Source organism: Durio zibethinus, chromosome 6 (assembly GCF_047325235.1).
Source record: "Durio zibethinus cultivar Kanyao isolate XHJ-2024 chromosome 6, ASM4732523v1, whole genome shotgun sequence".
NCBI lineage: Eukaryota > Viridiplantae > Streptophyta > Magnoliopsida > Malvales > Malvaceae > Durio > Durio zibethinus.
The window spans coordinates 29,408,782-29,420,206 of NC_143167.1; the positions used below are offsets into that span (position 1 = coordinate 29,408,782).

At 34.1% G+C, this 11,425-nt stretch overlaps 3 protein-coding genes across 13 annotated transcripts; all 3 read right to left on the minus strand.

Moving 5' to 3' along the window:
* Positions 1-241: 241 nt before the first annotated feature.
* On the minus strand, positions 242-2,445 carry LOC111284812 (tRNA (guanine(37)-N(1))-methyltransferase 2-like). Of its 3 annotated transcripts, none has more exons than XR_016343014.1 (5): positions 1,049-2,445; positions 853-951; positions 653-761; positions 494-563; positions 242-376 (listed from the first exon to the last, which is right to left on the minus strand). XR_016343014.1 is itself a non-coding variant. In XM_089762624.1 (5 exons), exons 1-4 carry the CDS (start codon positions 1,104-1,106, stop codon positions 501-503), a joined length of 279 nt encoding a protein of 92 aa, XP_089618750.1. In that variant the 5' UTR covers positions 1,107-2,445; the 3' UTR covers positions 242-376; positions 494-500. The 3 variants fall into 3 exon arrangements, 2 of the variants coding, with proteins under 2 accessions (XP_089618750.1, XP_022729513.2); XM_089762624.1 differs by having other exon boundaries at positions 653-756; positions 1,094-2,445; XM_022873778.2 differs by having other exon boundaries at positions 653-756.
* Positions 2,446-2,598: 153 nt separating this feature from the next.
* Positions 2,599-3,322, minus strand: LOC111284813 (small polypeptide DEVIL 10). Its single transcript, XM_022873779.2, has one exon. The coding sequence runs from the start codon at positions 3,122-3,124 to the stop codon at positions 2,936-2,938; it is 189 nt and encodes a 62-aa protein (XP_022729514.1). The 5' UTR covers positions 3,125-3,322; the 3' UTR covers positions 2,599-2,935.
* Positions 3,323-5,088: 1,766 nt separating this feature from the next.
* LOC111284691 (uncharacterized) lies at positions 5,089-11,260 on the minus strand. Of its 9 annotated transcripts, none has more exons than XM_089762617.1 (15): positions 10,479-11,248; positions 10,128-10,205; positions 9,929-9,978; positions 9,783-9,836; positions 9,532-9,584; positions 8,752-8,824; positions 8,508-8,569; positions 8,271-8,339; positions 7,812-7,917; positions 7,630-7,700; positions 6,810-6,910; positions 5,984-6,079; positions 5,814-5,881; positions 5,546-5,591; positions 5,089-5,320 (listed from the first exon to the last, which is right to left on the minus strand). In XM_089762617.1, the coding sequence occupies exons 1-15, from the start codon at positions 10,683-10,685 to the stop codon at positions 5,234-5,236; spliced, it is 1,221 nt and encodes a 406-aa protein (XP_089618743.1). In that variant the 5' UTR covers positions 10,686-11,248; the 3' UTR covers positions 5,089-5,233. The 9 variants fall into 9 exon arrangements, with proteins under 9 accessions (XP_089618743.1, XP_022729278.2, XP_089618747.1 ...); XM_022873543.2 differs by having other exon boundaries at positions 5,089-5,277; positions 10,479-11,236; XM_089762621.1 differs by lacking the exon at positions 9,532-9,584 and having other exon boundaries at positions 8,813-8,824; positions 10,479-11,259.
* Positions 11,261-11,425: the final 165 nt, after the last annotated feature.

Sequence of the window (11,425 nt, forward strand, 5' to 3'; positions counted from 1 at the left end):
TATGATCACAAAAGAATAGGAAAACAAATCCCAATAGTATTAATATCAATATAAGAATCTCTGCAATCAGAAGGTTTGAAGTATTGGCAAAGAAAACTTATATATTAAGTGCCATAAAAGATTAGTTTTACCAAATAGGAACCAAAGCAAAAAAGCTACCATGAAAGGACGAAAAGGAAATTAAATGCAAATAACAGGTCCAATAAGTTAAAAAAAAAAAAAAAAAGAAAAAAAACCTTACCTAGGGACAATGACAGTGAAGAATGATGAAATGTTCAGGACAGAGACAAACGAAAACTCATATCATAAATGACTTTTGCAATCACATCTTTGAAAGGAAGTAACTTATTGTGTATATTTAGATGGGCAACATGACCTGCAGAGTTCAGACAAAATGTTAGACGCCAATGGTATTGAAAGCAACAGGAAAGAAATACAGGGTGAAAAAAAAAAAGAAGGAAAGCTCAATCGAAGATTGAGTTAAACACTTAACTATTGTTTCAAAAGATGAAGGTACCTCCACCCCGGGAGGCAGAACCTGCTTCAATATATGATGATATGATCTATAAAACCATAAACCGTCCTTTAAACACAGGTTTAAAACTATACGCTGGAAAAGATTAAAGAGAACCGTATTGAATATGGAACTGACCAGCAGTCCGCTAGAATATCCAAGGGTCAATGAATATGGAACTGCTTCGATCTCACATAATTTCTTGAGTTCATCAAGTTTTGGGCTTCGAATATCTGATAAATCTGTTCTATTTCAAACACAAAATTTCCAGCAGTGAGAAAAAAAAATTTAACTGAACAAACAAAAAGTTGAAAATTTTACAATGCCTCGTTTCTTACCAAGATTTTGAATTTTTTCAGACAAAATCATGTAACGGCTCTTCTCACGTGTAGGATCTTCAGTTATAGGTTTAGCACGAGGCTTGTCCAGCAAAGTACCTAAAACAGAAAATTCTTAAACTAAAAAGAAATAACAACTAAAATTAAAAAAAAAATTTTAAAAAAGAGCGGCTAGTGGTGATTTAGCAGAGCTCACAAGGGATTCGAAGGGCTAACAATTTGAAATTCATATCGAACTCACTTTCATCCAACATTTTTCACGGGATTTTCTTATTTTTTAATTTTGCAGAGCGTAAATTTCGCGATTGATTGATTTGGACCTTCAACAGAAATAAATACTCCAACTTTTTACAAAGAAGTGAGAAGAAATACAAGCTGAAACAATGGAATTTAATTTAAATCAAATTTGAAGTAAGGTTGAAAATGATTGGTCCTTGAATTGCTGCAGCCGCCCAAGAGTTTTTTAGGATTTATGGAATTGTGCATGAAAGCTGGAGAAGCGGGCCTAGGGGAGTCTTATTAAACGACGTTGTTTTAGCTGCAAAGTGCAACGGGCTTACTTAGTTGGGTTGGGCTTGGTTAAGGGGTTTATTCTACCATCCTTTTATATAGATTAAAAAAAAATCGAATTTACATTTTTACCTCTTTAATTTCGTTTTCTTTCAAGTCCAGTTTTTACAATTTTTTTTTATTTAAATTTATCAAAATTTTAAAATTTGATCATTAAAATTAAAAATTTAATACTCCACTAATAGTTCACTCAATTACTGATAAAGGGATAAAGAGAGCAGATCAAATCTATCCAGTATTGCTTCTTAAATAAGATTTCTTTTTTCCTTTTGAAACTTAGCATAAAAATTACATTTACGATTGTTGAAAAATGATATAAATAATTAAAATATTAGTATTAAATTTTATTACGTAAGTCCAGAGGAAGGAATTGGTCAAGTGGTTGGATGAAGGTAGACATTAAAAAAGCAAAATTGGCTAGGTTGAATAAAATTATAGGGTTGATTTCCATAGTCTAATCTTAGGACAATGAAAGTTTAGATGGGGACAAGTGTAATCTCAGGACAATGAAAGTTTAGCTGGGGACATGGGCAGTTAGCCAGTTAAGAAAAGAGTTTTACATGTGTTTTAGTACCAATGCCTACCCATCCAATTTTTTTTTCATGATTGAAAAAAAAAAAATTTGACACTGCTGTTTTAACAGTGCCCAGGGGAGAGTCACTGTTGCAGGTTATGGCAACAGTGAATCTAACACAATTTGAATTTAAGATGGTTTGGAAATTGGAATGGAAGTTTTGAGATAAATTCTCCCCAGTTGGATACAATGACTATTTCCCCATATTTTACGTGTGTAGAAATACAAAATGGCAGAAGGAAAGCCCATATTGTAATGTTCCTTGACAAAAAAAAATCAACACTTGGCTGTTCCTTTTACTTGAAATTTAGATAGCATAAATGTTTTCACATTTTACATGAAATTCTTATTGCTTTGTAATAAAAAAAATATATTGTTGTTCCTTCTAGTATTTTTCTTTTTGCACATAACCATTTAAGTAGCCCAGATTCAGTGAGTTTTTTTTTTTGCAGTACTTAGCATATTACTTGTTTATAATAAACACATTAAAGTTTTAGTTAAAATTATTTGTAATTATCAAATATTATTCTATTTAATCATCAATATTTTCTTTGGAGTAATAGACTGATAGGAATGTACGAATTGACAAAGGAAGAAGCCAATGGGATCAAAAGCAAAAATTTTTGCATCCATTTTAGAAGAACAAAAAAGAACAAACTTGAAGAAGCAAAAATTTGTTATTTACACTTTGCTCCTTTGGTTTTGGCATACAAATGAATGACTGCCGCTGAATCCTTGGTCCAATCCCCTCCTAAGTTCTTAACTCTATGGCTACTTCTAGTTTCCACGAATCCTACCTGTTTTCCAGCAAGAGACCAGCGCTTGAATTCCTTGACCTTTCTTCAAATTCCTCGTCTATTCTTCTCATCCAAATCTTGAAACCCAGATTTGTCTTCCAGATTCCAACTGATGCCTGGAAACAAAATCTTGTCTTGGAACTCAATCTGAAAGAGAATGGTCATGCCAGCACAAAAGCATGGAGACACAACGTCCAAGTATGTAAAACCGAGTTTTCTGCTGCTTTGCCATCAACAAACAACGATTTCGAAAACTGGGTTTCCGAGGCTTTTGAGACCTGAGGCAAGGATTGGATTTGGAGCTTGAAAGAAAGTAAGGTGTGGTTGACATGGCGGAACCCAACCGTCTGAGAGGATTATGGTCGTTGATGATTCTGCTTTGGAACACGAACGGAAAAATCCTACTTATAATTATACAAACGTGTGACGACTGTGGTACCCTTTTTTGTTTTAGATAAATGTCATTTCCTGGAAGCCAACTTTTTCAGTATCCAACTGCAACTTTGGTGTTTTGCCCTTTTTATTATTATTTTTTAAGAGAGCCCTTTATATTTCTCTTGTTTTAAGAAATGGGCAAATACATTTTCTTTTTTTCATACAAAGGAAGCAAAGTCAAATAATTTAAAGTGAAATTCTACATTTTCTACTATATATTATTAGTGGCACCATTGAACTAAGATAAGAATGTGGCGAAAGCGAATTAAAAAGTGAGATCAGCAAACTAGTGCGAATTGGATGTTAAAAGAATTCGAATGATAATATAAAAAAGAAGATGAGAATGAGATAATAAATTATTTATTATTATTAAAATGTTGGAGATAATAATATATATTTAATAAATTTTTTATTTAGATCTCATCAATGATTGAGTGATATGATGAATAATGGGTTGTTATAACAACAAAATTGACCTTAAATTTATATACATTAACTTTTTTTTTATTTTTAATTTGACAAAAATCAGAAAATATACCATTCGACAAATACAGAGAAAATGAAAAAAATAAACGCTTTTATCTTTTAGTATTATTATTTTTTGCTTTTTGGGAAAACAAATTTCATGTAAAAAAAAGGATAAAATGGTAAATTTAGAAGGGTGGAGCATTTAGTTTGGTCAAACTAACAGTGGGGCCATGCAGTAGACAAAAGATAAACCAAGGAGAAGACGTGTTGGGAGCCTCCTCCACCAGCTTTACTTTAATTATCGTTTGCCCGCCACGTGGCACTCTTGTCGTCATTTTGAACACGTTTTGTCCTTTCATTACTCACTCTGGTCCTTAGCCGGCTTAAAGTGAAATGGCTTTGATTCGCTGGCGAGAATATGAATATGTTTTGAGATAAAAAAAGAATGCGAGACACGTGGAAGTGGAAGTCGGCCAGCTAGCATTGCATGGAACGAGAGCCAATCGTACCGTAACATTTTTTGGGAAATTTCTGGCCAACATTTTGTAATTAAATGACTAAATTAAAAATCTAAAAATTTGCTTGATAAGAATAAAAAGTGATAAAAGTAAAAAATTATTTAATAATTAAATTATTATTTATTATTTTTAATTTTTTCTATTCAATAAACTTAAATTCGAATAAATTAAGATCTAAATTTGTAATTTGATTGTGTTGATAATTATTTATGTTATATTTGCTACCAGCGTTATCAAGTCCAGTCATCTCATTAAGAGACTGTAGCTTTTTTATCTTTTCATATTTGCGGCTGCCGCTGTTTTGGTTTTGAATTTTACGTCAGAACAGACAGCGGTCAGATTATCTTACGGAAAAATCATCCGATTAGGGACCCACCTTATCTTCCCCAGGGTGGGCGTAGATTTTCTAATTTATCCTCCCAAGCATTCCACTTCATGTAGAGCCCACGAAAGACGAAAGCGAGACCACCACAGTTGTTAGTCCAATCCAATTTAAGGGCTTTGCCAAAAGAAAATATTATTATATTATTATTAGGGGATGATGCTAAATGGGCCGAAATTTGACGGTCCAAATCCAAGCCTAAAACCATTTGCCTTTCTTTGTTGACCTGATTTTCATCATAAAATAGAAAATAGAATATTTGTTTGACAAAAAAATCAACACCAAATTGCACCAAGGATCTATAAATTTCTTTTGTTCCTATAAAACAAACATGAAGCTTACAGCCAACTATCCCTTGAATCAGTTGTATGTCATTGAAATTAGCAGTTGAAGGTTGTAGGTTCGAAAGTTTAAGCGCATAATATCCTCTTCAACTAAATATATAATAATATAAAAGAAATTTAAGAGTAGATTAAAAACTTAAAAAAAAAATGAAGATTACAAAGAGATTTTATTGATTATTTTTGTATTATTTAGTGTAACTAGACATTAGGGGATAAAATAAAGATTAAAGTTGCTAGAAGAGAATACACAGGCTCCCTATGCTTTCTTGTGGTAATATTTGTCAATGAGCAACTCAGAATATTCTCCAAAAGTAAGACTGCCGCTTGATGGTATCAGCTGAAACCATTGCACAACAAAACTTCAGTAAATAGTACGACCCCTACACGGTAATAATACTAGTAATTTTTCTATTTGGGTTCCAAGGAATGTTTAAAAGTTGTATTCTAATTAGGACCATCATCATATGGTATCAAATTATCCTGAAAGTTAAAGTTGACTTCTAGCATTAAGTTTCTTCCAAGCACAAGTGCAAGTCCACACGCTAGCTTGTGGTTTATGCATCATTTGATACTTTTTGCATGTCCATAGGATTATAGAAACATACCTCTTTATGAATACGAACCTCCTCAGGAAAAGTGAGCTTTTCATCCCTTCAATTTTAAAGAAAACAAGATTACCAACATCAAACTCATTTTCCTAATCAGATGTTAGTAACTCATTTCTACACCAGCAGAGAATGACATATGAAGGCATAAATGCTGAGCTGACTATAGCGAAACAAATCATCATAGTTCATTATTCTACCATTAAAATTAATCTCGTACAAGGCAAGTCAATAAGCATGGAATTAAAATTGTTGATGATTAACATACCAATCAGGTTGCATAAATAATGCAAATGTTGATCGATCAACACCAGAAGCCTCCTTTCCTTTTGGTGCCTAACAGAATCAATGAATAAAGGATATTATAGTGGAAGAACAGGATAACGGAAACTGAACAGGGATTTTCCCCCCAAGAGAGAGAGAGAGAGTAGAAATTACCTGAACACAGTGAGGTGTTGCACAAAGGTAACCTTGATAAAGAATTTCAGTGGTCTCGCCAATTTGGTATGCTATTTCATCTTCTCCAAAAATAGCCTAATGCATATGAATTCCAATTTAATAGAATCAGTAAATGTTTTTCTAAAGCATGGCAATCATAGGTAACATTTTGCAGCTGTTGGTTGAAAAAATTGGTTAAAACCACACTATTGCTTCCGCAGCATGAAATAAGGAAATTTCTAGTTTTATCCCCTAGTATTTGTCCTTCTCCATCTATTTAAATACCTCTACCATCTAATGGAAGCCTTTCTCCGATTTCTCAACTTACACGCTCAACTACAGACTAGGGAATATTTTTTAAGATCTACAAAATATAGAAAAGTTAGGGAATGTACAAATCACCATTTTATGGTACTCTCCAAAAATTATAAAAGGTTCTCTATTTTGACAGTAATGTGCAATTTTATGGCACAATCCAGCATCAATAATGTATAATATGTCATTTACTTAATGTCTTGGATGCAAATGGAACTGGCATCAAAATAGTGTACAGATAGCACTCTAGTCCTTAACAAGCTCATTCTTGCCAGAAATTTTTTATCTAATATTCCCCATTACAAATGAAATTTCAATATTTCAACTCCAAAATATCATCCGAGACTGACACATCATGTAATATGATGCCTAAAATTATTCTTTTTTAAATGAGAAGCTAAACAAGGAATTATGATTTATGACAAAGAATGCTTTGGAAAAAATTCATTATAAATATACTTGGTCACTTGCATTTGTTGGTAAGTTGAGTACTCTGACCAAGAATGTATACCTTGACAATTTGACCAGTCCGTGTTCTTATATAAAGGCCAGCAGCACTATCAGGACAAGATATTTCTACACCATCCCTCTTAAACAAGCCACATGTCAGACCTACATATTAAAAATTGAAGCAGAAATCAGGGACAAACATAAAATTGATCACTATGATATCAATCTTTTTGCAAGGCTACTAAAAGAAGAGGACAAAAACTAATTTCTAACCTCAAAAGAGTTAACTACTGCACTTAAAAGTTAAAATGCTAAACAACTTTTAGTTCATTATCCATACAAGTTTCTCTTTAATCTCCTTATAGTTGTATCATCTTTTAAAATTGTGCTTTACATCAGAAACATCCTTAGTTCTAGCCCACCAAAAGTCCCCACTTCTTTTTTAAGTTTAACTGTGTATCTGAACTAACATTATACCACCATACAACTTCTCTCAATCTCTGAAACAGGCTTATCTACATTTTCAGTAAATGAAATCAATCCAGTTCATTGCACCTATGGAGGGTGGATTCATCTTGACATGCCTTGAAAGCAAAGCAAAACAATTCCAGTTTTCCTGTTTTCTGCAATACCACCTAAATACACAAATATCATATGGCAATTTTTTTTCATTTTAACTATTACTTCCTAAATCATTATTAAAAAAAAAAAAAGCACTAGACAGACCAAGATGGATGACAATAGGTTAATGATGTTAAACAGGCATTATATAGGTTTTCATTAATTAAATCTTTTTTTTTAACATAAGGTCAGGTGTTATACATGAGGTAGCTGATAAGCTGAAGTGAGAAAAATAATAAGATGAGACTAAAGATTTATACCTGTCAGTGAGCCATGGTCTGTATGCCATCCACACCAAGATGACATGGAGTCACCATTTTCTTTATGATTACTGCAAGCAATGTCATATTTTACTTGATACACTCTAGAAGCTAGAGAAAGAGAGGGATTAACTGTTGACTCAGGAAAAATATAACCAGAAATCTACTGTGGAAAATAAAACCTTAGTTGTGCAGGAAAGTAATAAAGCAAACGGCCTTTATGACAACGAGAGCGAAGAAGTGTTTGTTCAAGGCCTTCATCCTCGTGCATTTTCATCCCCCTAGATACTGCTCATGTGATCATAAAGTGAAATAGCAACTTAAGATAGCAAACAAAAACACTTTGTTCTTTGTTTAAGATAAATTTAACATGTTATAGAATCAAGAAACCACAGTAGCCAATTTTTTCAACAGGACTAGGCTCGATCCATCTCATACATCATGGTATAGGGTCAAATCTAAAAATATGAAATTCAAAATATTGAAATGTGGTCACCCCTGGATTTTCAAAGGTCTAATCTCAACTATAAAAGACTGTGATGCTTTGTCAGTGAAGCTGGTATGCATAATTTAGGAATAGAAGTGCAACTTTCCATTTTCATATTTTCTGTACTTAAAAGTTGGAATTCTAGGGAATTTACCATATTGATCGCAGTGATATGCCACCAGCAACCCAACATCAAAGATCAGCTTTCCCAGAGCTTTGAAAGCTACAGAGTAGAGGTCAATAATCAACATACAGAAAATCCTACGTCAGATTTGAACACATAATAAATAAATTTGATATTATTTCCTCAGAGCAATTCATAACTCACTAAAAGATGAAGACATGCTTCAGATTCCATTATTTTTCTAAATTTAAAGAAATGTGAACATACCCACTTCAAGTTCAGGCAAAGCAGCCTGAGGCCATATATTTGCTCCACAATATGATGGATACCTACAAGGCAGAGCATGGGTGACCAACTGGACATATAAGCACAATCACTTGTGGCAGAGTCTACATTATATCATATAAGAGCCTACAGACATAAACAGTGGGAACTGGTCTCTGCACCAATTTAAGACAATGTTACGTATCAATGCAATCATAGTACTCATTAATTTCCTTTCCATGTTTACCTCTCAATCAAGTATACATCGTTTGTAGACACATCAATTAGCGGATTTGCATAGAACGAACCTTTCAGCAGATCTGCATAGCATTAAAGAGAAATAAATTGAAATCATTGAAGGGAAAAAAATTTAAAGCACCCAGGAAGAAAAAGAAACACAATTCAAGCATAAATTAAAGACAATATCAAAATCAAATATATAGGAAGAAGCAGACATTTTCAAGGGGCTTCACACCACTTCACATATAGAAAAAGCATCCAGGATCTAAAATCCTGCAACAAGTATAAACCACTTAAGTCTCTTATTTTTTGTTTCAGAACCAACATCAAAGAAATTGAAAGAGTATTTCTCCTCTGAATGTAACTTAGAATTGAACATATCTGTAGCAAAATTTCACTCAATCCCTTCCTTAATCCAGTTTATACAGTATCTCTTAAAACAATATCCTTTCATCTCTGCCTATAACTTACGCATGCTATTAAAATTATGGGAAGCAGAAAGAAGATAGCCTCCCATAAATGTTGGGATTTGAGGAAGAACAAGAAAAGGACATACTTTCCCACACACAAAGAGGCCAATTGCTCAAGGTTGATGTTTATAAGCAGTTTAGCATGTTCTTAATGTTGACTTCAACTAGAATGTTAGTGCGGCATACTTTATATCAGCTATATGGTATTTTCTGATCTACAATTATATATAAATATAAAGAAAAGCAATAAACTGCATGCTAATGACTCATGTTTAATAATGTCAAGTTGTAAGATTCAAACATGTGTAAACATTTACCCAGTTTCCCAGATTCGAGCTGCTCTTTCCCGTGACTCCATCCAAAATTGTACCTATAGATAAAAAGCATTTAAAAAGAACACGGCTTAAAGGCAACACAGCAATGTAATCCACAATCTTGAACCCTTGACACTCTCTTTTAAGAATAACAGAGTCATGCATTTTTAATAAATAAAAAGAAAATAGCATTAACATTCTAAATGAATTCCCAGAGGAACAATGAATAGAAAATAAAAACCTCAAAACATTACCTACTCTGAGGATCCTCAAGTCCCTTCTTCACCTCTTCAGGCAGGCCAGCTAATCTGTTAAAAGGGAAGGAGATTCAAATAATATTTTTCAATTTTCTTTAATAAGGAGTCATATGAAAATTTTCCTTTTGAAGCTTAAATTATACCTAGTTGAAAGGTGTAGAAGATTTCGACGCAATGAAGGAAATTCTGGAACCTGCAATAAATAATTACAAAGTCAAACTTACCAAAAAGAAAAAAGAAACTCAAAACATATTAGAAGAAATTAATTGCCTAAGAAAATCAATCAAGCCATCAAGTTATCGACAAACAAATTTCTGCGAAAGAAAAAAAATGAATTCATACGTCTGTAATTGATAGAATTCCCAGTCCATTCGGTCCAAATCCTTCTTCAATTTTCATAGACAGGTCAGCATCCTTGTCCTATTTCAATCCATTTCGATAAACGGGACAAAAAAATATTAACAAAAAAAGCTTTTAGACGCATGCAGATACGTATACACAACATCCAACAATCTAGTTTTTTAAAATAACATGTCATCAACTCTGTTTGGTTGCCAAGAAACTGCAGGAAGATGCAATGAAACTAACAATTTAGACCACAATATCACAGTCAACTCTGTTTGAAATCCCACTCAAACGCGTCAACTCACCGAAGTCCAAGGTAAGTCAAGGTAAAGCTAATCAGGGACTCACCTTGAGTTTGGGATAAGATATGGTGACGGTTCGGAGAGTGGGGAAAGAGGTTTGGGAAGAGCAAGACATGGTTCGATACGTAATCCGGCGGGAAATATTGTGATTTGGCGGCGACGGAAAGGGAGGAGAACCCGCGGGAACGTTGAGGAATTGGGTACGAAAATGGGGGGACTCGCAAATAAGCGATTTGTAGAGAAGGGAACGCATTTGAACCGTGAATGAAGATGCTACAGCAAGGCCAAAGAAAATGCGATTCACGAAAGAGAATAAAACCACTCTTTGACGTTTCCTACAAAAGGAAAAGAAAATTGCTTTGAGCTCCGTTTTGATTGGATACTTAAGGATTTGGCCTGAAGCGCTAAAGCCCGCACTCTACACAGTTGCTTTTGATTTTGAAAAACTACCAAGGGCGCGTTTGGGACAAGAAAAACCTCATAATTTGGTTATTGTGGCATTGTTGGCAAAATAGTAAACCAAACGTATCCTTAGTGAATTTGAAAGCGACGTCGTTAGCAAAATAATTTCCACTCTCCCTCGTCCCAAACAAACCAGACCGCTTTTTCTCTTGCCCGCTTCGCTGTTCGCTCTCAAATGGCTGCAATGCTCACCACCTCTCTCACAAAATGCGACACTCAAATCTCATCTCTCCGCACCGCCAAATCCTATCACGCCTGTTCCAACGGTTCAATAACCGTATTTCCCTTCCGCTACTCTCCTTTCCATCCATCCAATCAAAACTTCCAATTCCCGTTCTCTATCAGCTTCATCTACCGCTGCTGCCACTACTAACCCACTCGTCGTTCGTGTCTTTAAACCCGAAGATAACCCCCACGATTCTTCCGATCTCCGAGGCTTCGACAAAATCAAAGCATGCAATCGCGGCTCCGTAAGCATCTCTCCCTATCCATTTTTCCTCTTACACAATTAAAAAAAAAAATTTTAATCCC